General features: G+C 45.8%; 1 protein-coding gene across 21 annotated transcripts in view; it reads right to left on the reverse strand.

Annotated features, from left to right (window-relative positions):
- lrch3 (leucine-rich repeats and calponin homology (CH) domain containing 3) overlaps window positions 1-25,259 on the reverse strand; it is a 228,224-nt gene that overhangs the window by 62,441 nt on the left and 140,524 nt on the right. For all 21 annotated transcript variants that reach the window (XR_005462855.1, XR_005462853.1, XR_005462854.1 and 18 more), the window contains exons 7-10: window positions 20,491-20,584; window positions 19,361-19,481; window positions 13,912-14,060; window positions 1,749-1,825 (exon numbers count right to left, since the gene is read on the reverse strand). Coding sequence is in view for 18 of the 21 variants with exons in the window: in XM_038816115.1 (XP_038672043.1) it covers window positions 1,749-1,825; window positions 13,912-14,060; window positions 19,361-19,481; window positions 20,491-20,584 (441 nt within the window). In the remaining 3 variants the exon portion in view is untranslated. The remainder of the gene's footprint in view (window positions 1-1,748; window positions 1,826-13,911; window positions 14,061-19,360; window positions 19,482-20,490; window positions 20,585-25,259) is intronic.

The following is a 25,259-nucleotide window of genomic DNA, read 5'->3' on the forward strand; positions in this document are numbered from 1 at the left end:
CTGCCAGACTAGACCTGCTGAGTTTTCCCACATTTGATTCCAGCATCGCAAAATCTGGCTTTCCTTTTTGCGGATGAGAAGCAGCCGCCTCAAATATTCCCTCTATGCATCTCTGAGCCTCTTTTTTTCCTTTTAAGATCTCTTTAATTAGAACAAAGAACAGTACTGCACAGGAATAGGCCTTTCAGCCCTCCAAGCCTGTGCTGATCATGATGCCTGTCTAAACTAAAACCTTTTGCACTTCCGGGGTCCGTAACCCTCTATTCCCATCCTATTCATATGTTTGTCAAGATAAGTCTTAAACATCGCTATCTTACCTGCTTCCACCACCTCCCCCGGCAGCGAGTTCCAGGCACTCACCACATTTTGTGTAAAAACATTTGCGCAGCACAACTCCTCCAAACTTTGTCCCTCGCACCTTAAACCTATGTACCCTAGCAATGGACTTTTGCAATTTGGGGAAAAGCTTCTGCCTATCCACTCTGTGCATGCCACTCATAATTTTGTAAACTTCTATCAGGTTGCCCCTCAACCTCTGCTGTTCCAGTGAAAACAATCTTGAGTTTTGGGGGACTCTTGGAGGAGTCTCGTCCCCGCCTCCGTATTGGGGAAAGGGGCAGAAAATCGCAGGGGGGCTGAATTGAGTTGAGCATGTGTGTGCGCGCGCGTGTGTGTGTGTGTGTGTGTGTGTGTGTGTGTGTGTGGGGGGGGGGGGGGGGAGCGATTAGGAATTGCTTCCTGATTTGTGCTCGCAGCATGAGTGCAAATCAGGAAGCAATTCAGTTCCAGTGGGCTCCTGCCCGTAACCATCCTTTTCAAAATCTATGTTTTTTTAAATTATGTCCTTGTCTCGAGAATTTTGTTATCCAGTCTATTCACAAAAAGAACCTAGTATCTTTCTTACCACTGATATTAACTAACTAATCTAGAGTTCTATCTTCCTATTATTTCTGGTTCACTTACTAATAAAGAAGGTATAAGAAGTTGTTTCTTTTATCCTATGCTCCATGAATTTCCAATGGCTTCTCCACTCTTGAAGGTGTAAATTCATATTGGAATGCAGTTGTCAGAATGCCAGCTGACTTCAGTTTCTTTTCAAAGTAACTTCACCATGCATGAACCTGGTTAGAATTTGTCTGCGGACTATTTGACCGTAGTTGGAACATCTTAAATGGGTCCATTTGATGTGTACTTAATAGAAAATTTACCGAAAAGTGATCCTCTCTTATTGTTCAGGTCGCTGAGATTGAGTTGAGCAAACTAACTCAAATCAGCTGAATTAGCACAAACTAGAGATCAAATAAGGGCCTTTTGAGACCTGTGTGTTTCAATATAAGCACCAAGTAGTGTGTTTATCTACTGGAGAACATAAAAACACTTCAAACAATACTCATATGTAATATTCAACAATTCCTGTATACTACATTAAAGAATACCACATCCCAGGAATAATTATTAAACTAAAGTAACAAACAGAAAGGAACCTGGATACCACTGTTCCATATTTAGAATGTCTGAAGTAGATTCAAATCTCAAAGTTTAACAAAAAATGAACATATTGGAAATACACAAAGTGCACGATAAAATACCTATTTTTCTCATTATCTGTCTTGGCTACTGCTGCACATTGGGGCTTACAATTATGACAACAGAGATTACATATTAGTAAAATACTTCAAAATTTTGAAAAACAGTTGTAATTTCCAAATTTGCAATCATTTTTCATTCTTTGATATAAATGCACTTACCTGTTTTGTTGTTGCCAGCTCCTCTCATTCTCAGTTCTTTGTGGATCTCCAACAGACCTTGATTTTATGGGAGAAGCCTTCAACAGGAAAAAAACACAATCCTTAAAGTTTTAGATTTATAAGTTATAATCCTTCCCTATAATTACATTTCAAATAGTTTTTATGAACAAGTATTGTGAAATGGACCATTTTAGCAACTAAAGTTTATTATCCATTAAACAAAACATATAAAGAATGGTTTATGAGTTTTTACATCTGCACATTGTACAAAAGAAAAATCATTTTAATTTTTTGCCCATAAAATCCATTCGTACATAATATCAACAAAGTAATACCTTGTATAAGAGGTTATTCTATTATTAACAAGGATGATGCAAAGTCTAATTAGTAAAATCAAATGTCTATAAATATTCATTGCATCAGTAAATACTGCTTAATCATATAAAATAGGTGCAATTACATCATGGTTGTAATACTGGACGAGTAATCCAAAGTCACAAGAACACAAGAAAAAGAAGCTGGAGTAGGCCATATGGCCCATTGAGCCTGCTCTGCCATATGTTCATGGCTGATCTTGGGCTTCAATCAATTTTCCTGTCCGCTCCCCATATTCCTTGATTCCCAAGAATCAGTCTATTCCATTCTTAAATGTATTTAACGAATAAACAACCACAACCCTCTGGGGTAGAGAATTCCAAAGATTCAGACCCTTTGAGTGAAGTAATTTGTCCTCATCCTAGTCCTAAATGATTGGCCCCTTATCCAGAGACTGTGCCCTCATGTTTTAGATTTGCCGGAGAAACAATCTCGCCATATTTACCATATCAAGCCCGCTCAGAATTTCCTAAGTTTCAATGATATCGCCTCTCATTCTTCATGGACCAATTTAGTGAACTTTCGCTGTACCGCCACCAATGCAAGCGCATCCTTTCTTAAAAGGGGAGACCACAACTGCACACAGTATTCCAAATGTGATCTCACCAAAACCCCGTACAACTGCAGCAAGACATCTTTATTCTAGTACTCCAATCCCCTTGCAATAAAGGCCAAGAAGCCTTTTGCCTAACCAATTGCTTGCTGCACCTGCATAACTTTCTGCATGTCTTGTACAAGCATACCCAAGTTTTATTCAACATCAATGTTTACACATTTTAAATAAAAACACTGCTTTTCTATTCTTACAACCATACTGAATAACTTCACACTTTCCTATATACTTCATCTGCCATTTTATTGCCCCCTAACTTAATCTCTTTGCAGCCTCTCTGTGTCCTCTCCACAGCTTACCTTTCCATCTAGCTTGGTAGCTTCAGTAAATTTTGATACGTTACTCTGTTTCTTAATCATGTCATTAATATAGATTATAAATAGCTGAGGACCCAGCAATGATCATTGCGACACTCTACTATTCACTGCCTGCCAACTTGAAAAAGGCGACTGGCCTTCTCCCCCTATTCATAAAATTCACCCCATAAGCATCGCAGGTGGTGCACTGCCTTGTCCGTTGAGAGCAGCTCAAATTGCATCATCAACTTCTTCCTGCTCACTGAGAACTCCGGTGTCGGGGCAAGCGAGTACTGGTGGCCCACCTCATGGATGGAGTCCAACAGTCTCTGCCACTCCACTCTTCCAGTTTTCTCCTGGTGTGCTTTGTCGGAGATTATCTCCTCCCTAAAGACCGCCTCAGGGACTCTCACACCTTGAAAGGCAAAATAGTCTCACTCCTATTAAACACAATGTACTCCCCAATGGCAGAGGATACCTTCTCACAGAATACTTTGTCTGCCAGCAACGCCATATCCAATCTAGACAGCGTGATGCACGTTGCTTTCTGAATGAGGATGACTATGAAGTGTAGTCTCACAAAGAACTTCAAGCTACGTTTTGAACAAAGCTAATTTATTTACACAACTAAATAGATTCAACTTGCCTGTTAAGATATAAAAGATAACATTCACTAAAACTATGATTCTAATTACAGAGATCCTGATAACACGACTATTCTCGACCTCGCCTAACAACCTTCTCCCCGAATCAAGAGTATCATGTGATCCATGTGTATGTGCTTGATCGCCATCTCGTGGTTGGATGCAATCTCAGTAAATGGTTAACCCTTCATTATTCTTACAATATACATTTTGACACATCCCCCCTTTCTTTGAAGGTGTTTGGATATACATTCAAACATATTTATAGTGCATGATGCTTGTTAAGGCTGTACATGGGTTCACAATTTCTTTGTTCTTTTTTCACAAATTAAGTCTTTGTTTTTTTTTTGAGACGTGTAAATCGTCTTGTCTTGCAGTTGTTTTTGTTCCAATGCTGCTGTTGTGTTCGTTGCTGGAACAACGTATTCCTGACATGCTGTTGGAGTTGTTATAAGTAGCTCTGTATCTACTGTGATGTTTAGGAATGTATTGAGTCGTTTTCACCTCAAGAAGTGTTCTGCGGTTTCTCCTTAAGATCGAACCCTCCCCCTTTACTGCTACATAGGAATGTGGATCTGCCTTGCTCGACCAGCCAATTGGAAGTTGTACTATGACAGTATCACCTTGTTCTAACGGTGATAGATTTTGTGCTGTTTTATCCTTGGTTAGCCATGGTTGGTTTATCCCTCTCTTAGAACCTTTCCTTCTTCCAGGAATATATTTTTGCTGAGAGCCATGAATTATCTCTGTAAATGTCTGCCACTGCTTGTTTACTGACTTTCTTACGAATCTATCTGCCCAGTCCATTCTAGCTAACTCTATCCTCATTTCCCTGTAATTCTTTTTTTTACGTTAAACACAGTTGTTTCTGGCCCAGGTTTCTCAGGCTCAAACTGAATATTAAATTCTATAATATTATGATAACTCTGAGGTAATTTATTAAACCTGCCTCATTACCCATTATCAGATCCAAGCTAGCCTGTTCCCTGGTTAGCTCCATGACATATTGCTCTAGGAAACTATCCCTAATGCACTATGAATTTGTTGTCATGGCTGCCCTTCCAACTTGATTAACCCAATCAATATGAAGATTAAAATCACTTATAATTATTACTCTGTTCTTTTTACATGATCCTATTATTTGTTGTATTATACCCTTTCCTACCGGGTGGCTACTGTTTAGGAGTCTATACGCTAGTGCTACAAACCTAAAACTATATCTCTGTTCCTACACTGTTGCTGGATCAAAGTCCTGGAACTCCCTTCCTAAAAGCACTGTGGGTATACCTTTTTTTTTAATGAACATTTTATTGAGGTATTTTTTGGTTTTACAACAACAAAATGAACAATGTACATGAATCTATGATCATAGTGCAAAAGCCGTCTTCCTCCCTTACAGGTTCTACCTTTATTAACCCCCTACTCTAATCTAAACTAACCCCCCCCACTTCTGCTGACGATTAATTTTCCGCAAAGAAGTTGACAAACGGTTGCCACTTCCGGGCAAACCCTAACATTGACCCTCGCAAGGCGAACTTGATTTTCTCCAAGCAGAGAAAACTAGCCATGTCCAATAGCCAGGTCTCCGACTTCGGGGGCTTTGAGCCCCTCCAAGCTAATAACATCCGTCTCCGGGCTACCAGGGAAGCAAAGGCCAGAACGTCGGCCTCTTTCTCCTCCTAGATCTTCCGACACCCCGATAATCGCCACCTCTGGACTCGGTGCCACCCTTGTTTAAAACACCATGGACATGACATCTGCAAACCCCTGCCAGAATCCCCTAAGCTTTGGACATGTCCAGAACATGTGGACATGGTTCGCTGGCCCTCCCGCACACTTTGCACATCTATCTTCTACCCCAAAGAATCTGCTCATCCGGGCCACTGTCATGTAAGCCCAGTGAACGAACTTGAATTGTATCAGGCTGAGCCTGGCACATGTTGTGGACGCGTTGACTCTACTCAACGCGTCCACCCATAGACCACCCTCTAAATCTCCTCCCAACTCCTCTTCCCACTTGCGCTTCAGCTCCTCAGTCTGCGCCTCCTCTGACCCCATAAGTTCCTTGTAAATGTCAGAGACCCTCCCTCCCTCCCTCCCCCCACCCACCCTCTGGAAACTACCCTATCCTGTATCCCCCTTGGTGGCAAGAGCGGGAAGGTTGAAACCTGCCTACGTAGGAAGTCCTGCACCTGCAGGTACCCAAATTCATTTCCCCATGCCAATCCAAATTTCTCCTCCAGCTCCCTCAAGCTAGGAAAGCTCCCCTCTATAAACATATCCCCCATCCTCTCAATCCCTGCTCTCTGCCATCTCCAAAACCCCCCCGTCCATCCTTCCCGGGGCAAACCGGTGCTTATTACAGATTGGAGACCAAACCCATGCTCCCTCTGCTCCCACATGTCTCCTCCATTGCCCCAAGACTCTCAGGGCTGCCACCACCACGGGGCTGGTGGAGTACCGTGCTGGCAGGAACGGCAGAGGCGCCCCTAAGCTGGTGTCCTTACATGAAGCCGTCTCCACACACTCCCATGCCGACTCTCCTCCCACCACTCACTTCCTGATCATGGCTATATTCGCCGCCCAATAGTAGCTTCTGAAGTTTACCAGCGCCAACCCGCCCTCTCCCCAGCTCCGCTCAAGCATCCCCCTCTTTACTCGCGGGGTCTTGCCTGCTCATACAAAGCCAGTGATCACTTTGTTGACCGTTTTAAAAAAGGTCTGCGGAATAAAGGTGGGGAGACACTGAAATACAAACAGGAATCTCGGGAGAATCGTCATCTTCACCGTCTGCACCCTCCCAGCTAGTGACAATGGGAGCGCGTCCCGCCTCCGAAAATCGTCCTTCATTTGGTCTACTAGTCGGGCCAGATTTAGTTTGTGCAGCCGTTCCTATTCCCGCGCCACTTGGATGCCTAGATACCGAAAGCTTCCCCCACCACTCTAAATGGCAGCTCCCCAGTCGCCTCTCCTATCTGCTCGTCTGGACCGCAAACATCTCACTTTTCCCCATATTTAGTTTATCCCCCGAAAACCAGCCAAATTCCCCCAGAATCCTCATGATTTCTTCCATCCCCTCTGCTGGGTCCGACACATTCAGGAGTAGGTCATCTACATAAAGCCCCCCCCCCCCCCCCCCCGCAGACCAGCCCTTTCCAGCCCCTTGAAGCTCTCAGTGCAATTGCCAGCACCTCTATGGCTAACGCGAACAACAGTGGGTAGAGGGGGCGTCCCTGTCTCGTCCCCCAATGCAGCCTAAAATAGGCCGATGTTGTCCTAGTCATCCGTACGCTTGCCACAGGAGTCTGATACAGTAACCTGATCCAGTTAATAAAGTCCCGTCCAAATCCGAACCGTCCCAGTACCTCCCACAGATATTCCCATTCTACTCGATCAAAGGCCTTCTATGCGTCCATTGCAACCACTACCTCCACCTCCCTTCCTTCCGGAGGCATCATGATCATGTTTAATAGCCTTCTTACATTGGCCACCAACTACCTTCCCTTAAGAAACCCCATCTGGTCCTTCCCAACAACTTCCGGAACACAATCCTCAATCCTAGAGGACAAAATGTTGGCCAGCAGTTTAGCGTCCACATTCAATAGGGATATCTGCCTGTCGGACCCACACAGCTCCGGGTTCTTGTCGCGCTTCAGGATCAGTAAAATCGTGGCCTGTGACATCGTCGGGGGAAGCACCTCTCTCTCCCTAGCCTCATTGAACATCCTCATCAAAACAGCCCCAATATCACAGAGAACTTTTTAATAGAACTCCACTGGGTGCCCATCCAGCCCCGGGGCTTTACCCCCTAGGAAGTACCTCATCCCCTCCGGCCCCATTGAAGGTTCCGACCCATACAGCCTACTATAAAACTCCTTAAATGCCTTATTCACCCCTGTTGAGTATCCAACCAGATTCCCATCTCCATCCTTTACTTTCCCTATTTCCCTGGCTGCCGCCTCCTTTCTAAGTTGCTGTGTAAGCATTCTGCTGGCCTTCTCTCCATGCTCATAAATTGCCCCCCATATCTTTCTCAGCTGCTCCACCGCCCACCCTGTAGTTAACAAGCTGAACTCCACGAGGTAGGGGTGTCCCCTGTCCCCCCTACTTTTTGTGCTGGCAATTGAACCCCTGGCTATGATGCTGAGGGAGTCGGGGGATTGGAGGGGGCTGGTCCGGAGTAGGGAGGAGCACCGAGTGTCGCTCTATGCGGACGACCTATTGTTGTATGTGGCGGACCTGGTGGGCGGAATGCCGGTGGTGATGGGGATTCTCCGAGAATCTGGGGATTTCTCAGGGTAAAAGCTTAACTTTGGGAAAAGCGAGCTGTTTGTGGTACACCCGGGGGACCAGGATGGGGGGATTGGGAGACTCCCACTGAAAAGGGCGGAGAGGAGCTTCAGGTACCTGGGGGTTCAGGTGGCCAGGAGCTGGGGGGGCCTTGCATAAGCTAAACCTCACAAGGCTGGTGGAGCAAATGGAGGAGGAGTTTAAGAGGTGGGACATGCTGCCGCTGTCTTTGGCGGGTAGGGTGCAGTCAGTCAAGATGACGGTGCTCCAGAGGTTTCTGTTCCTGTTCCAGTGCCTCCCCATCCTTATCCCGAAGGCCTTTTTCAGGCGGGTTAACAGGAGCATTACGGGGTTTGTGTGGGCACACGGGACTCCAAGGGTGAGACGGGTGTTCTTGTAGCAGGGCAGGGATGGGGGGGGGGGGGTGGGGGCTGGCGTTGCTCAACCTCTGTGGGTATTATTGGGCTGCCAACGCAGCGATGGTGCATAAGTGGGTAATGGACGGGGAGGGGGCAGCATGGAAGATGGAGATGGCATCCTGTGTGGGCACGAGCTTGGAAGCGCTGGTAACGGCGCCACTGCCGCTCCCTCCGATGAGGTATACCACGAGCCCGGTGGTGGCAGCTACCCTCAAGATTTGGGGGCAATGGAGGCGGCACAGGGGGGAGGTGGGGGCCTTGATGGGGTCCCCGATACGGGGGAACCACCGGCTTGTTCCGGGGAGAATTGATGGCGGTTCCTGAGTTGGCACAGGGCAAGTGTCAGGAGGCTGGGGGACCTGTTCATAGACGGGAAGTTTGCGAGCCTGGGTGAGCTGGAGGGGAAGTTTGGGCTTCCCCCGGGGAACACCTTTAGGTACATGCAAGTAAGGGCGTTTGTCAGGCGGCAGGTGGCGGGGTTCCCTCTGCTGCTGCCGTCGCGTGGGGTTCAGGACAGGGTGCTCTCGGGGGTATGGGTTGGAGAGGGGAGGATCTCGGAAGTGTACCAGGTGACGCAGGAGGTAGACGAGGCCTCGGTGGAGAAGCTGAAAGATAAATGGGAGGAGGAGCTGGGTGAGGAGATTGAGGAGGGGATGTGGGCGGATGCCCTAGAAAGGGTGAACTTCTCCTCTTCGTGTGCGAGGCTTAGCCTCATACAGTTTAAGGTACTGCATAGGGCTCATATGACCCGGACAAGGATGAGCCGGTTTTTTGGGACCGAGGACAGGTGTATTAGGTGCTCAGGGAGCCCAGCAAACCGTGTCCACATGTTCTGGGCATGCCCAGCGCTGGGGGAATTTTGGAAGGGTGTAGCAAGGACGGTATCGAGGGTGGTAGGATCCAGGGTCAATCCTGCCTGGGGACTCGCAATATTTGGGGTTGCAGTGGAGCCCGGAGTGCAGGAGGCGAAAGAGGCCGGTGTTCTGGCCTTTGCGTCCCTAGTAGCCCGGCGGAGGATTCTTCTTCAGTGGAAGGATGCGAGGCCCCCAAGCGTGGAGGCCTGGGTCAACGATATGGCGGGGTTTATTAAATTGGAGAGGGTGAAATTTGCCCTTAGGGGGTCAGTGCAGGGGTTTTTCAGGAGATGGCAACCATTCCTAGATCTCCTGGCAGAACGGTAAAAACAAAAGGTCAGCAGCAGCAACAACCCGGGGGGGGGGGGGTTTGTCTCTTTGTTTTTCTTTTGGGTTGAATATCTGTTTTTTGCCAACGACGGGCGTTAATTTATTGTTTCTCTTCTGGATATACCCGGGGGGGGGGGGGGTCCAGTTTTGTTCTTAAAATTTTCTGTTATTATTTTCTTTTTTGTGAAAATTTGCATTAAAATTATTTTTTAAAAAAGAAGCTGAACTGCGCCTGTAGCCTCCGCCGTTCCCTTAAAAGCCCAGCATACCTCCTGTCCACCTCTGGTATCTCCTTTACCAATCGGTCCGTCTCTGCCCTGTCTACCTTCTCCCTGTGGGCCTGTATCAAGGTCAGCTGCGTTCTAACCACCGCTTCCCAGACCACCGCTGCCGAAATTTCCCCTGTGTCGTTGACTTCCAGGTAGTTCTGAATTCCTCAGCCGCCCGCACACCTCTTTATCAGCTAAAGGATCCACGTTTAACCTCCAGTGCGCGTACTGGTTATTGTCTTTACTAACCTGTAGGTCAACCCAGTGCAGGGCATGGCCTGAGATTGTGATCGCCGAGTACCCCTTGCCCACCACCCCCGTCAGTAAAGCCCTGCTCAAAATAAAGAAATCAATCCGGGGGTACACTTTATGCACGTGCGAGTAGAAGGAGAGCTCCTTCAGCCACGGCTGCTCAAATCCCCATGGGTCCACACCGTCCATTTGCTCCATGAACCCTTTTAGTTATTTTGCCATTGCTGGCAGCCTCCTGTTTTTGAGCTTGACCGGTCTAAACCAGGGTCAATAACTGTGTTGAAGTCCCCTTCAATGACCTGTGCGGGTCCAGGTCCGGTATCTTCCCCAGCATCCTCTTTATAAACTCCACATCGTTCCAGTTTGGCGCATACACATTTACTAGTACCACCTGCACCCTCTACAATTTCCCACTGACCATAATGTAACAGCCTCCCACATCCGAAACTATTCTTCCCGCCTCAAACACCACCCGCTTGTTGATCAGGATCACGACCCCTCTAGTCTTCGAGTCTAGTCCCGAGTGAAAGACCTGTCCGACCCAACCTTTCCTTAATCTAATCTGGTCAGCTACTCTAAGTTGCGACTCCTGCAGCATGATCACGTCCACCTTCAGTCCTCTCAAATGCACGTACACGCGTGCCCTATTGACCGGCCCATTTAGCCCTTGTGATCTGCCTAGTTGGGGGGCTCATCGTCGACCCCCCACCTCGTCGATCAGCCATCACCTTTCTTATGCCAGTCTCCAGCCCGCGCCCCGCACCTCCACCGGTCCACCCCCCCCTCAGGCAGCCTCTGCCCCGGACCTCCTCGCTGTCCCTCAGCAACAGTCCCTCCCTCGTCAGCAGAACATTTTACCCCCTACCCCCCTAGTAACATCTAGTAACAGCACAATGTAAATCGACTCCTTTGATAGGCCTAACATCTGCTCACCCCCCACTATGCTTCCGTGAGCTAGCCAGCCCAGCTAGCTTGGTGGCCCCCACCCCTGGCACCAGACATTCTCCCACCTATTGTTCCCTCCCCACCAAGCTCATACTCACATATTCAAATGACAAACAATCCCAACACAATTGCCCGACAGATAAAAAAACGCTTAACAAAGAAAAGATCAAGCAAGAGGTCCAGCATCTAAACAAACACACCTCCATCCCCAACAGTGCAAATATAAAGTTTAACTCACTCAGCTCTGCAACTGGCCCCAAATCAATACAGAAGGCATTACAAATAGTGTCCAAAAAACGAAAAACAAGAAACTGTTAAAAACATGAACATTACAGCAAAGTTCAAAAGTTCTCAGTCTGCCACCAGTCCTTTCGTTTTCGCAAAGTCCAGCGCTTCCTCAGGCGACTCAAAATAAAAATGTTGCTCCTTGTACATGACCCAGAGATGGGCGGATACAGCAGTCCGAACTTCACCTTTTTCTTGAAAAGGGTCAACCTGATCTGGTTAAACCCCACTCTTCTGGCCACCTCCACACTCAGGTCCCGATAAATCCACAGGATACTGTTCTCCCCTTTACAGCTCCGTGTCTGCTTGGCCCACTGTAAAATACGCTCCTTATCCAAATACTTGTGGAATCTCACCATCATTGCCCTCCGGGGGGTGGGGGGGGGGGGGGGGGGGGGGGGGGGGGGGGGGGGGGGGGGGGGGTGGGGGGGGGGGTCTCCCACTCGTGGCTTCCTCGCGAGCGCTGTGAGCCCTGTCCACCTCCAAGGGTCGGGAGAATGCCCCATCCCCCAGCAGCTTCTCGAACATGTCCACTATGTATGCACCAGCGACCGCTCCCTTGGACCCCTCCGGGAGCGCAACGATTCTCAAGTTCTGCCAGTGGGACCGATTCTCTAGGTCCTCCACCTTCTCCAGGAGCCTTTTCTGCTGGTCTCTCCAACTCCACCGCAGTTTGATGTTCCTCCTGGTCAGCCAGCGCCTTCTCTACTTTTTGGATCGTCCAATCTAAGCACCAGCCGCGCAACTGACTCTTTAAGCGGGTTCAAGCAGTCCAGCTTCTGCTTGGCGAAGCCCTCCTGGATAATTTGCATCAGCTGCTCCGTTGACCGTTGGGTCGACAAGCCAGAGGTCCGGTCATCCGCCATGCTTTCTCCCACAGCAACTTCAGCCCAAGTCTTCTCTGTCCGTCTGTTTCTGCCTTTGCGAGCACTTCTAGCCCTCCTCTCCATGCACGATGTGTACACAATTGCCTCGACCATCGATTTTTCAAATCAAGTCCCGTAAAAAATCAGGGGAAAAGGTCCAAAAGCCCACCCCGAGCAGGAGCCACCAAATGTGCGACTTAGTCCTTCATAGTCGCCACCGGAAGTCCACTGTGGGTATACCTAAACCACAAGGACTGCAGTCGTTCAAGACGGTAGCTGACCGCCACCTTCTCAAAGGCAATTAGAGATGGGCAATAAATGCTGGCCGAGCCAGTGATACCCACTTCCCATGAGTGAATAAATAAACCACTGATCAGAAACCTGCCTCAGCAACATAAATACTGTGATTACAATATCAAGTCAGCGGTTTGATATTTTGTTGAATGATTTCCTAAAGTCTTTTCACTATCTACAGGAAGTCAGGAGTGGAATGAAACACTGCATTTGCTTGGATACAAACATCTGCAAAGACATTCAAAAATTATAGAGGCACAATGCAGGAGGTCATTTGGACCATCGAGTGTGCACCAACCCTCTGAAAAAGCACCCTACCGAGGCCCACTCCACCATCCTATCCCCGTAACCCATCTAACCATTGGACACTTACGGGCAATTTAGCATGGTCAAACCACCTAATCTGCACATCTGCACAGAAGCTCGATATCTTCCATTACAAAGCATCCCGCTTGATTGGCATCCCACTCACCATCTTAAATATTAATTCCCTCCAATTCTAGCTTCAGTATCATCTACAACCTGCACTGCAGTAACTCACCAATGTTTCCTCAACAGCACCTCCCAACACCACTATTTCTGCTACCTAGGATGAGAAGATGGAGAGCAGGGTCTGGGAACACCGCCACTTGTAAGTCTTCACCCCCGCTTCCCCTTCACCCCTCCCCTCCCCCCTTTCCCCACTCCCCTCCCCCTTCTCCCCTCTCCTCCCTTTCCCCCTACCCCTTCCCCTTTTCACCTTCCCACCCCCTTTCTCCTTCTCCCCCTCCCTCCCCCCTCTTCCCCCCTCCTTTTCCTTCCCCCTTCCCTTCTCCACCCCTTTACCCCTCCCCCTTTCCACACTTCCCTCCCCCCTCCCCCACCCCCTTTCCCCACTTCCCCTTCCCTTTCTCCCCTCCCCCCTTTCCCCTCTCCCCCTCCTTTCCCTTCTTTTCACCTTCCCCACCCCCCTTCCCCTTCTCCCCCCTTCCACCTTCCCCACCCCCTTCCCTTTCCTTCCTTCCCCCCTTTCCCCTCCCCCTCCCCCCGTCCCTCTCCCCCACCCTCCTCCTTTCCCCCCCTCACCCGCCCCTTCCCCCCCCCTCAACTGGTTTGGGACTATATTGCTGTTCCTTCATAATAATAACCTTTTATTGTCACAAGTATGAAGTTACTGTGAAAAGCCACTAGTCGTCATATTACTTCACCTGTTCGGGAACTTATTACTGGCCCAAGATCTGGAACTCCCAGCCGAACAGCACTTTGAGAATAACTTCACCTAATGAATTCTATCGCTACACGAATGCAGCCCGCCAACATCTTCTCAAGGGGAAGTAAGAATGGACAATAAATGCTGGCTTGACAGTGACACTCACATCCTGTGAATGAATTTTTAAAAAATCATTACATGCAAATATTATCATTGGTTTTAGGCATGAATTGAAGAGTTACCTCATGGTTAACACGCCGTCGTTCAATATATGCTATGAATTGGGAGCTGAGACTGGTGGAGTCAGGACGCTTTGACAATCGCATTTCTTCCTCCTCCTCTTCCGCTGCACAGCTATCAATGTAATCAATCTGCTCTAGGTAATGTTCAACTGCAATAAAGATATAAAAATAAATTCAACAAGCTTCTAGTTACAAATTATTTACCTCACAAAACATCCACTGTGAATCCACTTCAGTCTTTGCCTTTCCAGAATTTTTTCAGAGCAAATAAATTAAATTGCTTTCAGTATTTAAAAAGTTGGAGAGTTTAGGGTTTATAAATAGTGACATAGGCTGCAAACGTAATTTTTACAGGCGATGATTAATCAATAGTCAAAGCACCATGTGCAGATTTCGCAGATTCACCAGGACAATCTCAGGGATGGGAGGACTACATCCCACATCATTTACAACACTGGTATTGCCATTGAGAGACCCAGGGTCTGGGCAGTTGGGTTTGAATCCCGCCACGGCATATGGTGCAATTTGAATTCAATAAAAATCTGAATTAAAAGTCTAATGATGACCGTGAAACCATTGTTGATTGTTGTAAAAACCTATTTGGTTCACTAATGTCCTTTAGGGAAAGAAATCTGTCCTTATCTAGTCTGGCCTACATGTGATTCCAGACCAACAGCAATGGATTACGATTACGAGGAGAGGTTGAATAGACTAGGACTGTACTCGTTGGAATTTAGAAGGATGCGCAGGGGGCGGGGGGGGGGGAGATCTTATAGAAACACATAAAATTATGAAGGGAATAGATAGGATAGATGCGGGCAGGTTGTTTCCACTGGCGGGTGAAAGCAGAACTAGGAGGCATAGCCTCAAAATAAGAGGAAGTAGATTTAGGACTGAGCTTAGGAGGAACTTCTTCACCTAAAGGGCTGTGAATCTATGGAATCCCCTGCCTAGTGAAGCAGCTACTGCTACTTCATTAAATGTTTTCAAGATAAAGATAAATAGTTTTTTGGAAAATAAAGGGTTTTGGTATTCGGGCCGGAAAGTGGAACTGAGTCCACAAAAGATCAGCCATGATCTCCTTGAATGGCAGAGCAGGCTCGAAGGGCCAGATGACCTACTCATGCTCCTAGTTCTTATGTTCAATGGGGTTACTCTTAAATGTCGTCTGAAGTGGCCTTGCAAGCCACTCAGTTCAAGGGCAATTAGGGATGGGCAACAAATGCTGGTCCAGCCAGCGGCATCCACATCCCAGGAACTAATTTTTTAAAAATCCACGTTTAAAATGGGTAGCCCCTTATATCACACAAAGTAAAAATGATTAACTATTCACATAACATCAATGTCACAGTTTTTGGTTATATCATATCTAATTCTCCATTTATTTTTAACAATTTTTAACTGTTACTTGTTTGCCTGATGTCACAGAGTCAAAGCTTTGGGGAGCTGGTGGGTACTCTCTCTTCAAAAGATTTACTGCTTGTCACTACCCTGGATTCAGCACAGGAGCCAGAGCCAGAGAATCACCCTCCCAGTGTGGGTTTAAACTCATTGCTTAAAGTGCATTTCCTTGGAAAGCAACACTTCGGAACACTTTCCAAGGTATGTGGGCAATTGAGAGATAAGTGCTGTTTCCCAGTGACAGCAACTTGATTTAGCACACAGCAGCCATTATACTTGATGGCGTACATACATACAAATTAGTAGTAGGAGTAGGCCATTCAAGTTAATAAGATCACGGCTGATGTGATCGTGCGCTCAATTCCACATTCCGTCTACTCCCAATACCCTTTGCCTCCCTTATCAGTCCAGAATCTATCTACTTCTTTTAAAAATATTCAATGACACTGTCTCCACCACTTTCCAAGAGCATTCCAAAGACTCAGGACTCTCAGAGAAAACATTTCTTCTCATCTCCATCGTAAATGGAAACTTTAAAATAAAATGGGAAATATCCTTTCAGCACCCACCCTATATTTATATGGGTGTGTGTGCACATGTATAGCAGACTATGTTCACTCAACCACACCCACTATAATTAGTGGGAATTGTAATTATGAGAAACTCTAGTTAAGCGGAGGGAATTGTAATATTTCCATTATAGCAGAAGAGATTTACAAGAAGTTTCATGAATTATTAAGAGTCTGATAGAGTGAACATGTAAACATTTATCTTTGGTTGGGGAATAAATGACAAGAGTGGCCAGGGGTCATCATTGAACATTAAAAAGTGAAGAGAGGGCAGCATGTGGCGCAGTGGATAGCACTGGGACAGTGGCGCTGAGGACCCGGGTTCGAATCCCGGACCTGGGTCACTGGCCATGTGGAGTTTGCACATTCTCCCCATGTCTGCGTGGGTTTCACCCCCACAACCCAAAGATGTGGAGGTTAGGTGGATTGACCACACTAAATTGCCCTTTAATTGGAAAAAAATAATTGGGTATTCTAAATTTATTTAAAAAAAAGAAAAGTGAAGAGAGATTAGAGATTTTTTTTCTTGACACAAAAGATTATTGGTGCACGGGATTGGAGCTGAGGGGCAGCACGGTGGTGCAGTGGGTTAGCCCTGCTGCCTCATGGTGCCGAAGTCCCAGCTTCGATCCCGGCTCTGCGTCACTGTCCATGTGGAGTTTCACCCCCACAACCCAAAGATGTGCAGGGTCGGTGAATTGGCTACGCTAAATTGCCCCTTAATTGGAAAAAATTAATAAGTTCTGTAAAAAAAAATTTAAATCTTAAAACAAAAGGATTGGTGCTGAGAGTGGTTGATTCAGAAACCAATGACATCTTTTTAAAAAACAATTTAGTGTACCCAAGTAATTTTTTCCAATTAAGGGGCAATTTAGCATAGCCAATCCACCTCGCCTGCACATCTTTGGGTTTGGGGTGGATCCCATGCAAGCACGGGGAGAATATGCAAACTCCACATGGACAGTGACCCAGAGCCGGGATCGAACCTGGGACCTCGGCGCTGTGAGGCTGCAGGGTGAACCCACTGCGCCACCTTGCTGCCCTTCAATGACATATTTTCAGGAAAACAAAAAAAAATGTTTGAAACAAAAAAACCTCAAAATTATAGAGAAAGTAAGGCAGTAGAATTAGTTCTGGATTATCCCAGCAAAAGAGCAGGCATAAATATGCCAGTGTTAGGATACCAGAGCAGACCCCAATTTTTGTTAGGATACTGGATGAGAAACCTCAACAATTTTCAATTTGTGAGGAAAGGATATTTCACCTCAGGAATGATGACTCATCTTTAATGTTTAAAAACAACTTCAATTTAAACACAGAATTAACCACATTAACATAAAAGAAATAGCATTACAATTAACAGTTCTTAAATAAAAAGAAAAACTTTAACTTACTATCTCTGCTGCCACTAATTTAAATTAAGCAACCCAATATAGTTCAAATGCCACATATAAGTACAGTTAACAAAACAGGTTACGTGATAACCTGTGCAAATATTTGGAGAGAGACAGACCCTTTTCAGGAACAACCTGAAAATCTGTCTGTCTTGTCACTCTTTTGCTCAACCCAACAGCATATGGCAAAACTGCACAGACCTGGCTCCTCCCATTAATTACATCATCTATGCCCCATTAAGATGTTCCATCACATGCTTAGATAGGACTAAATACAATCCCTCATGAATTATTTATTCTCGAGGGAATCTCCAGCAATTAAAAACAGTATCTCATTCGCCATCTCTCTGTAAACAAATAAATTGTTAAAATCAATCATTATCTCATCTTGTACAACTCTTTAATTACAGCCTGTATGTATTTTAAACCAGGGTTTTTAATAACATATTGCCACAAATATAAAATATAATATGTAACAATCTCTATACTCGTCACAATAGATCAAATAATCTAATTTGGTGCTGTAGACAATGATTCTTTATAATGTAGATTCAATTGCAATTATTGGAATGAAGTTTTGAATTATATCAAATTTGTTGCCAATTAATACAGTGGGCAGGATTCTCCGATTCTGCCGTATTCTCCGGCGCCGGTTTTCGGGCGGGGGTGGGGTTTACACCATGCCGGTTGGAGGCCATTTGCAGCGGCCCGCCCGGCAATTCTCCGGGCCCCGATGGGCCGAGCGGCCGTCGGTTTTTGGCCAGTCTCACCGGTGTGAAATGGACACGGTCCCACAAGGCGGGACCTGGTTGGTAGGCCGGCTGGTGCGGTCCTCGGAGGGGCGTGGGGGTATCCGGCCTCGGGGGGGGGGGGGGGCCACGGTGGCCTGGCCCTCGATCGGCACCCACGGATCTGCGAGTGGACCTGTGCTGTGGGGGCACTCCTTCCTTCCGCGCTGGCCTCTGTAGGGTTCCGCCATGGCCGGCTCAGACAAGAAACCCCCCTGCGCATGCGCAGGAAACACGCTGGCCGGTCTGCGCATGTGCGGAATCATGCCAGCGGTTCTGCACATGCGCCAGCCCTTTGGCGCTGGTTGCGGCGCCAACCCCTCGGGCGCCAGCCTAGCCCCTGGAAGTGCGGAGGATTCTGCAACTTCTGGTTAGCCCGACGCCGGAGTGGTTTGCGCCGTTCTTGGCGCCGGGCCATCCTGCCAATTGCAGGAGGATCCCGCCCAGTGTGTCTGTGTATGTATGTATGTGGTGCGGTGGTGTTTGTGGTAGGGGGGAAACTTTGCCCTTTCATACTACCTATTCATTTTCAAGCTAGGTAGTGGGCAAAGATTTGTTCCCTTGCCTCATGAATGTTCAAATAATCAACAAGCAAAATTAAAGTTATGAGCTCTATCAATTTCAGTATCAGAGGAAGTCCAACTTGTTTGTCCTGACATGTATCCAGACTTCACAAATGTAGACTCTTGGGGTTGGAACTTAATTGCATCTTTCTGCAGCACAAATTTCAGCATGCAAATCTGCTCTCTTTAACTCTGAAAAGTCACACATATGTCACGACTCTACCAAACAATCTGAAAATAAGATATTCTATTAATTGGAATAACATCTGGATGCCTAGTTTAATTATCTAATCTAATTGTTGGTCCAATAATCTAAGAATCACAGCAGAATCAGAATTCTGACACTTGGAGAAATGAAAGAATATTTTTCTGAACAGTATTTGTACATGTGTGGGCTATTCAAAGTGAAGGAAGAATTGGATTAATAGGGCAAAGTTCTGATTTTGAAAGTTGTGGCAAACTTTACAATGAAAAGTATCTGAAAAACATGCAAGAGACCAAAGCTTGTTTAAATATCTTAAATATTACAAGCCACACCAAAAACAGCCTATCAAGTGATATTCCATCTTGCTCTGATTACATTCTATGGCTGGTTTGCAGCGCATAACCCAAGTTTTAAATGAAAGAAATGTTAACAATCACATAATGCTTCTATATTTTCAATGGGTGTGTCATCTATTCTGACCGTACTCACTTAATGAGGGTGTTTCTGTTGCACACTGAATTTATTTTACCTGTGCCATTTGTCACAACTGGTGCAGCTCGATGTTCGTGATATTGACTCTCTCGACGATGCCGTTGCTCTTTTGCAATTTCAGCCATTCTCTGCGGTAGATCAGAAAACTCATCTGTGGGCTGCAATTTGAAAGGCAACACTTTATTTCACACATATAACATAACTTAATTAATACCATCGCAGTGGACGTCACACAATGTATACTGGAATATTATAATCTACAAATAGAGCAGTACCGTAGAATATGCCTATGGGCGATCTCACGAGACATCGCTATCGAATTCCTATTTTGCAAATCATAGAAGAATCATAGAATTTGCATATTAGAGTGAGACAGCTAGTCTCACTCTAATATGCTCTCCCATGGTCTACCCAAGACGTTGGAATCTAACTCCTTTGCCATGGAAACCTCAAGCGAGTGCTGTTCAGTGTTGGATGCCACAAAAGGAGGCCAGATGACATGGCACTTGAGAGGGTCTCCCAGGGGATCGGAGGCCCCCCCAAGTGGCAGGTTGCCACCCTGGCAATGTCACCTGGGCGCCAGCCTGGAGCTGCCAAGGTGCCCATGTGGGGTCAGGCCCGGCGGGGCTGCATGGATTTGATGGAGTTACTGGCTTTGGGGAGGAGGGGAAGGTTTGGAGGTCACGTCGGGAGGTTGTGAGATTGGGACGCAATTTAAAAATGGCGAGAGGAGTTCCTCAGTGCAGGAAACGGGACTAAGAGTGACCTCAGCCGGATGTTCCTTGCTGAGGCCCCCGGATAGAACTGGTAAATAGCGTGGTGTTTCTCGGCACTGCGAGCCAAGAACCAACAATCCTAGCAATATAAAAGATTGACTTGGATTAACCATAGCTTCCAAACCGATTATGCAGCAAGCAACATAAGGGAATATGGTAGTTAAATCATTAAGTGCCAAAAGGAACTCACTTGATCAACTTTTCCAGTGCAGCAAGCACAAAATGCAGTGCATTGATCAGGAGCAGTGTTAATTTTTTATTATGATCAGTGTATAGATTTAAAGTGTGAAAGGTTTTAAAAAAGCTATTGATACTTGTAATGGATATTGAAACAGATCTGTGAAACACTGGCTACAAGTATTCTTTTAAAAAAAGATACTGAGCCACGTACCTCATTTCCAGACCACCTCTTATCTCCACTGTCAACACTGTTGAAGCCAGAATCCAGTGCTCCATACGGTCGGCCCGCAAAATAGTCTTCGTGACTGCAGAAAGAGTAAAGATCAAAAACAAGAAAACCTAACTGAAGGAAAGATGGTGGCAAAAACCTACAAAAATTGAATGCAGTGTTAACTTATCAACACTACTTAAATTTCACATGGCCACAACTTTATCAGCAGCAAGTTATGCTGGATACTGGTCACACAAATATTTCCTTCAATATAAACCAACCACACTAAGTGGAACATCATTTTTACTGGTTTAATTTGTATTCTCAATAGCTTTCTCACTGCTGGTTCAAAAGCTTCATATATTTAGAACTCTCTAACACCTCCCATCTCCCCTCCTGGACTGTCACGGATCCTCTCGAGATCTCCTCCTGCCCCATTGCCTCTGTAGCCTTCATCCACATAGCCTGTTTTTATTCCTTCCCTAGAGCTACAAACACGTCTATCTGTTACTGGGCAGAATTCTCCTTTCCGCCGCACCAGAAATCTGGTGCGGTGCGCCCCGAGATTTTCCGCCTCGCCAGTCGGCCAATGGGGTTTCCCATTGTGGGCAGCCGGGAAATCCTGGGCTACTGGTGATATGGAGAATCCCGACGCCAGCCCATTGTTTCTGACCATATTTTCCCCCAGGGAACTTTTTTTCCTATTATGGTTCTATTTTTTACCCCTGTTCCAGTATTGTTGCATTGATGTGTGTGGCTCTTCCACCATCCTCCATCACTTCTTCTAACCTTTCATCCAGGATGTCTTGTCCAACCTCCATCTAACCGGGACAGCTTGCAGAGCGTACACCTCTTCCTTGAATGGAGGCCCAGCCAGTCCCCATCTGCCATCACCCTCCTCCACTTGGCTGCACTTGTTCTTACTTTGAACAATTTCTCCTTTGACTCCAATCACTTTCTCCAAATAAAATGTTACTCGGGAAATTCATAGGTGCCTTACCTTGCCTGTCTTTTTCTGGTATCCGTGGAACATTCTTTGTTCCAGTCTCATACAGGTCTCCTCCCTCAAGTCTTTCTCCAAAAACTGATGCTACATTGGCACCACTTCTTGCTCTTCCCAAAATATAACATCTCATCAACGTAATTTCAATTTCCACCATTTCCATTAAATGTTCTGACTTCAATTTTTCCCTTTCCTGCCATAATTTTCCCCCCACAGATTTTGTGATTACACTTCCTTCCATCTCACTTCCTGTAAGGATTTTATTACATTCTATCAGTTTCTCCATCACATCTCTTCTGATGATGCAGCTTTTCACACCTGGGCATCTAATATCTTATCCTTTTTCCTCAATTGCGGATTCTCCTCCACATTAGTTGAGTGGGCCCTGAATCGTGTCCGACCTATTTCCTGCACATCTCTTCTCACCCCTTCCAATTCTTCCCACAAGGGCAATAGGATGCTCCTGACCTTCTAACCCACCAGACCTTCTAACCCACCAATCTCCTCACAATGATCATCCTCCACCACTTCCAACATTACCTGTGCACTGCTACCATCAAACACATCTTCCCCGTCTCTTTCAGCATTCTGGAGGAACTGCTCCCTACTCTTCTCTTCAGTTACCACCAATACCCATTCACCACATTTCCATACAGACGTCTTTCACCACTGTCTCACCATACAGGGTCTCAAACATTCCTTCCAAGGGAAACAGTGATTTATTTGTACTTTTGATTTTGCATAGTGTATTTATATTATCAGTGATCGCTCCTCTATGTTGGGGAGGCCAAATGCAGATTGGGCGATTGTTTTACTGGATCATCTCCATCGTTTGGTTTGTCAGCATGACCCGGAGCTTCCGGATGCCTTACATTTTAATTCTTCACCCGTGACCTGCTGAGTATTGCCAGCATTTTCTGCTTTTGCAATAACAGGGGGCACTATTAATTCAAAACAACAAAGTGTAATAATCGCAAGTCTGAATTTATAAAAAGCATTGACAGATCAGGACGGCCTGGTCTGTCTAGAGCAAGAGCTGTTCCAGGACACTGAGTTCAGTAATTAAAAGCACACTAACTCAATCACTTTAAGGTAGACCAAGTTCCAAGCATTTACTTATTTGAGTATTCATTGTGCAAATGACATCTGAGAACCACCACTGACTGTTCTGAAGAAGAGTTTAGCAATAGAAGTTATTACTAGGGGTACCCTATGGTTCACCACAGAATTAATGTAACAACTGATTAAAATTTAAAAAAGTAGGTCAAGGGCCACTCCTATTTAAACTTATTTTAATGTTAGATTCAAAAGGTATTGAAATTGTCTTTAATCTCCCAGCAGGATGTCTAAGGAACTGCAGTTACTATAATGCCAAAAACAATCTGCCTGGGTCCTACTTAATTAATGCTGTAATGAGAATTCAGAATAAGGGAAATGAATGAGATTTGGCAGATAGCACTGACTTTAACAGTTTGATACCGCTGACAAATTACAGTACAGTCAACAAGTGTTAACTCATTTTGACATTCTCTCTAAATTCGTGCACTCTACATATTGTTGGACAAAATCTTCAACACGGTAAATGTTATCTAACAATAATGTTTAATAAACTGATAAAGTACTGTATTACATCTGCCTTTCCTTTCAACTTAATTGAATTCTACAACAATGAATCAAATAGTTATTTGGTAGTATATACCTAGAGTACTGTTGAAAAAGCAGACACTACAAAAAGCTTTGACATATCTCTTTTTTCAACTGACTATCTAAAGTTATGATGTGGAGATGCCGGCGTTGGACTGGGGTGAGCACAGTAAGAAGTCTTACAACACCAGGTTAAAGTCCAACAGGTTTGTTTCAAACACGAGCTTTCGGAGTGCAGCTCCTTCCTCAGGTGAATGGCAAGGTATGTTCCAGAAACGTTTATATAGACAAAGTCAGAGATGCTGGACAATGCTTGGAATGCGAGCATTTGCAGGTAATCAAATCATTACAGATCCAGGGAGAGGGATAATCACAGGTTAAAGAGGTGTGAATTGTCTCGAGCCAGAACAGTTGGTGGGATTTTGCAAGTCCAGGCCAGATGGTGGGGGGTGGATGTAATGCGACATGAATCCAAGATCCCTGTTGAGGCCGCACTCATGCGTGCGGAACTTAGCTATAAGTTTTTGCTCGGCAATTCTGCGTTGTCGCGTGTCCTGAAGACCGCCTTGAAGAACGCTTACCCGGAGATCAGAGGCTGAATGCCCTTGACTGCTGAAGTGTTCCCCGACTGGAAGGGAACATTCCTGCCTGGTGATTGTCGCACGATGTCCGTTCATTCGTTGTCGCAGTGTCTGCATGGTCTCGCCAATGTACCACGCTTCAGGACATCCTTTCCTGCAGCGTAAGAGGTAGACTACATTGGTCGAGTCGAACGAGTATGTGCCGCATACCTGGTGGGTGGTGTTACCACGTGTAATGGTGGTATCCAAGTCGATGATCTGGCATGTCTTGCAGAGATTGCCCTGGCAGGGTTGTGTGGTGTCGTGGTCGCTGTTCTGAAGGCTGGGTAATTTGCTGCAAACAATGGTTTGTTTGAGGTTGCGCAGTTGTTTGAAGGCCAGTAGTGGGGTAATCTCTGATCTCCGGGTAAGCGTTCTCCAAGGCGGTCTTCAGGACACGCGACAACGCAGAATTGCCAAGCAAAAACTTATAGCTAAGTTCCGCATGCATGAATGTGGCCTCAACAGGGATCTTGGATTCATGTCGCATTACATTCACCCCTCACCATCTGGCCTGGACTTGCAAAATCCCACCAACTGTTCTGGCTCGAGACAATTCACACCTCTTTAACCTGTGGTTATCCCTCTCCCTGGATCTGTAATGATTTGATTACCTGCAAATGCTCGCATTCCAAGCATTGTCCAGCATCTCTGACTTTGTCTATATAAATGTTTCTGGAACATACCTCGCTCCAAAAGCTCGTGTTTGAAACAAACCTGTTGGACTTTAACCTGGTGTTGTAAGACTTCTTACTATCTAAAGTTAGACAGTTTAAATCCGGTGATACATTATTGTTGAAAAAAGAGACATGTCAAAGCTTTTTGTAGTGTCTGCTTTTTCAACAATAATGTCTCACCGGATTCAGACTGTTTATCTTCAGATAGTCAGTTAAACTGACCACCTACCTGTTCATGCTGGGCTGAGGAACAGTAATGGATGGGCTGCCATTTATGAAACCACAACCCACCTGGTATTGGTCTCTTAGGAGTAAGGGAAGGAAAAAGTAGAACATTACATTCCACTTTCTGTTCTTTGCTGCCTGGCCTAGTTATAAGTAACAAGAGAAACATGTAATATAGCGGAATCATTTTTACTTTTCATTTTTTTTTGTTACTTGACAAATGAAGCAGAGACGTGACCATATTTTTAGAAATAGGTCAGATTTTGAAGTGGGAACGCAACTGTAGTTTTAAGTTAAATTTCATGACTGACTGGCTTAATGTGGCAGATTTTATTTTTTAGTTCTTTCCTATCCCAACACACAAAATACATGTGTGAGCCTAAGCAGCGAATCAATGCACAGGGTTCAGTCGTGGTGTGCATGATCAGAAAGGTGGCCTATTCTCACAAAGCTAAAAAAAATCTGGGTATACTCAGCAGGTCAGGCAACATTTGTGCAAAGAGAAAGAGTTCATATTTCAGATTGTTGATCTTTCATCAGAACTCTGTTCTGAAAATAGACCATCAACCTGAAAAACTGGCCTGGATTTTCACTGAGCCC

Source organism: Scyliorhinus canicula, chromosome 13 (assembly GCF_902713615.1).
Source record: "Scyliorhinus canicula chromosome 13, sScyCan1.1, whole genome shotgun sequence".
NCBI lineage: Eukaryota > Metazoa > Chordata > Chondrichthyes > Carcharhiniformes > Scyliorhinidae > Scyliorhinus > Scyliorhinus canicula.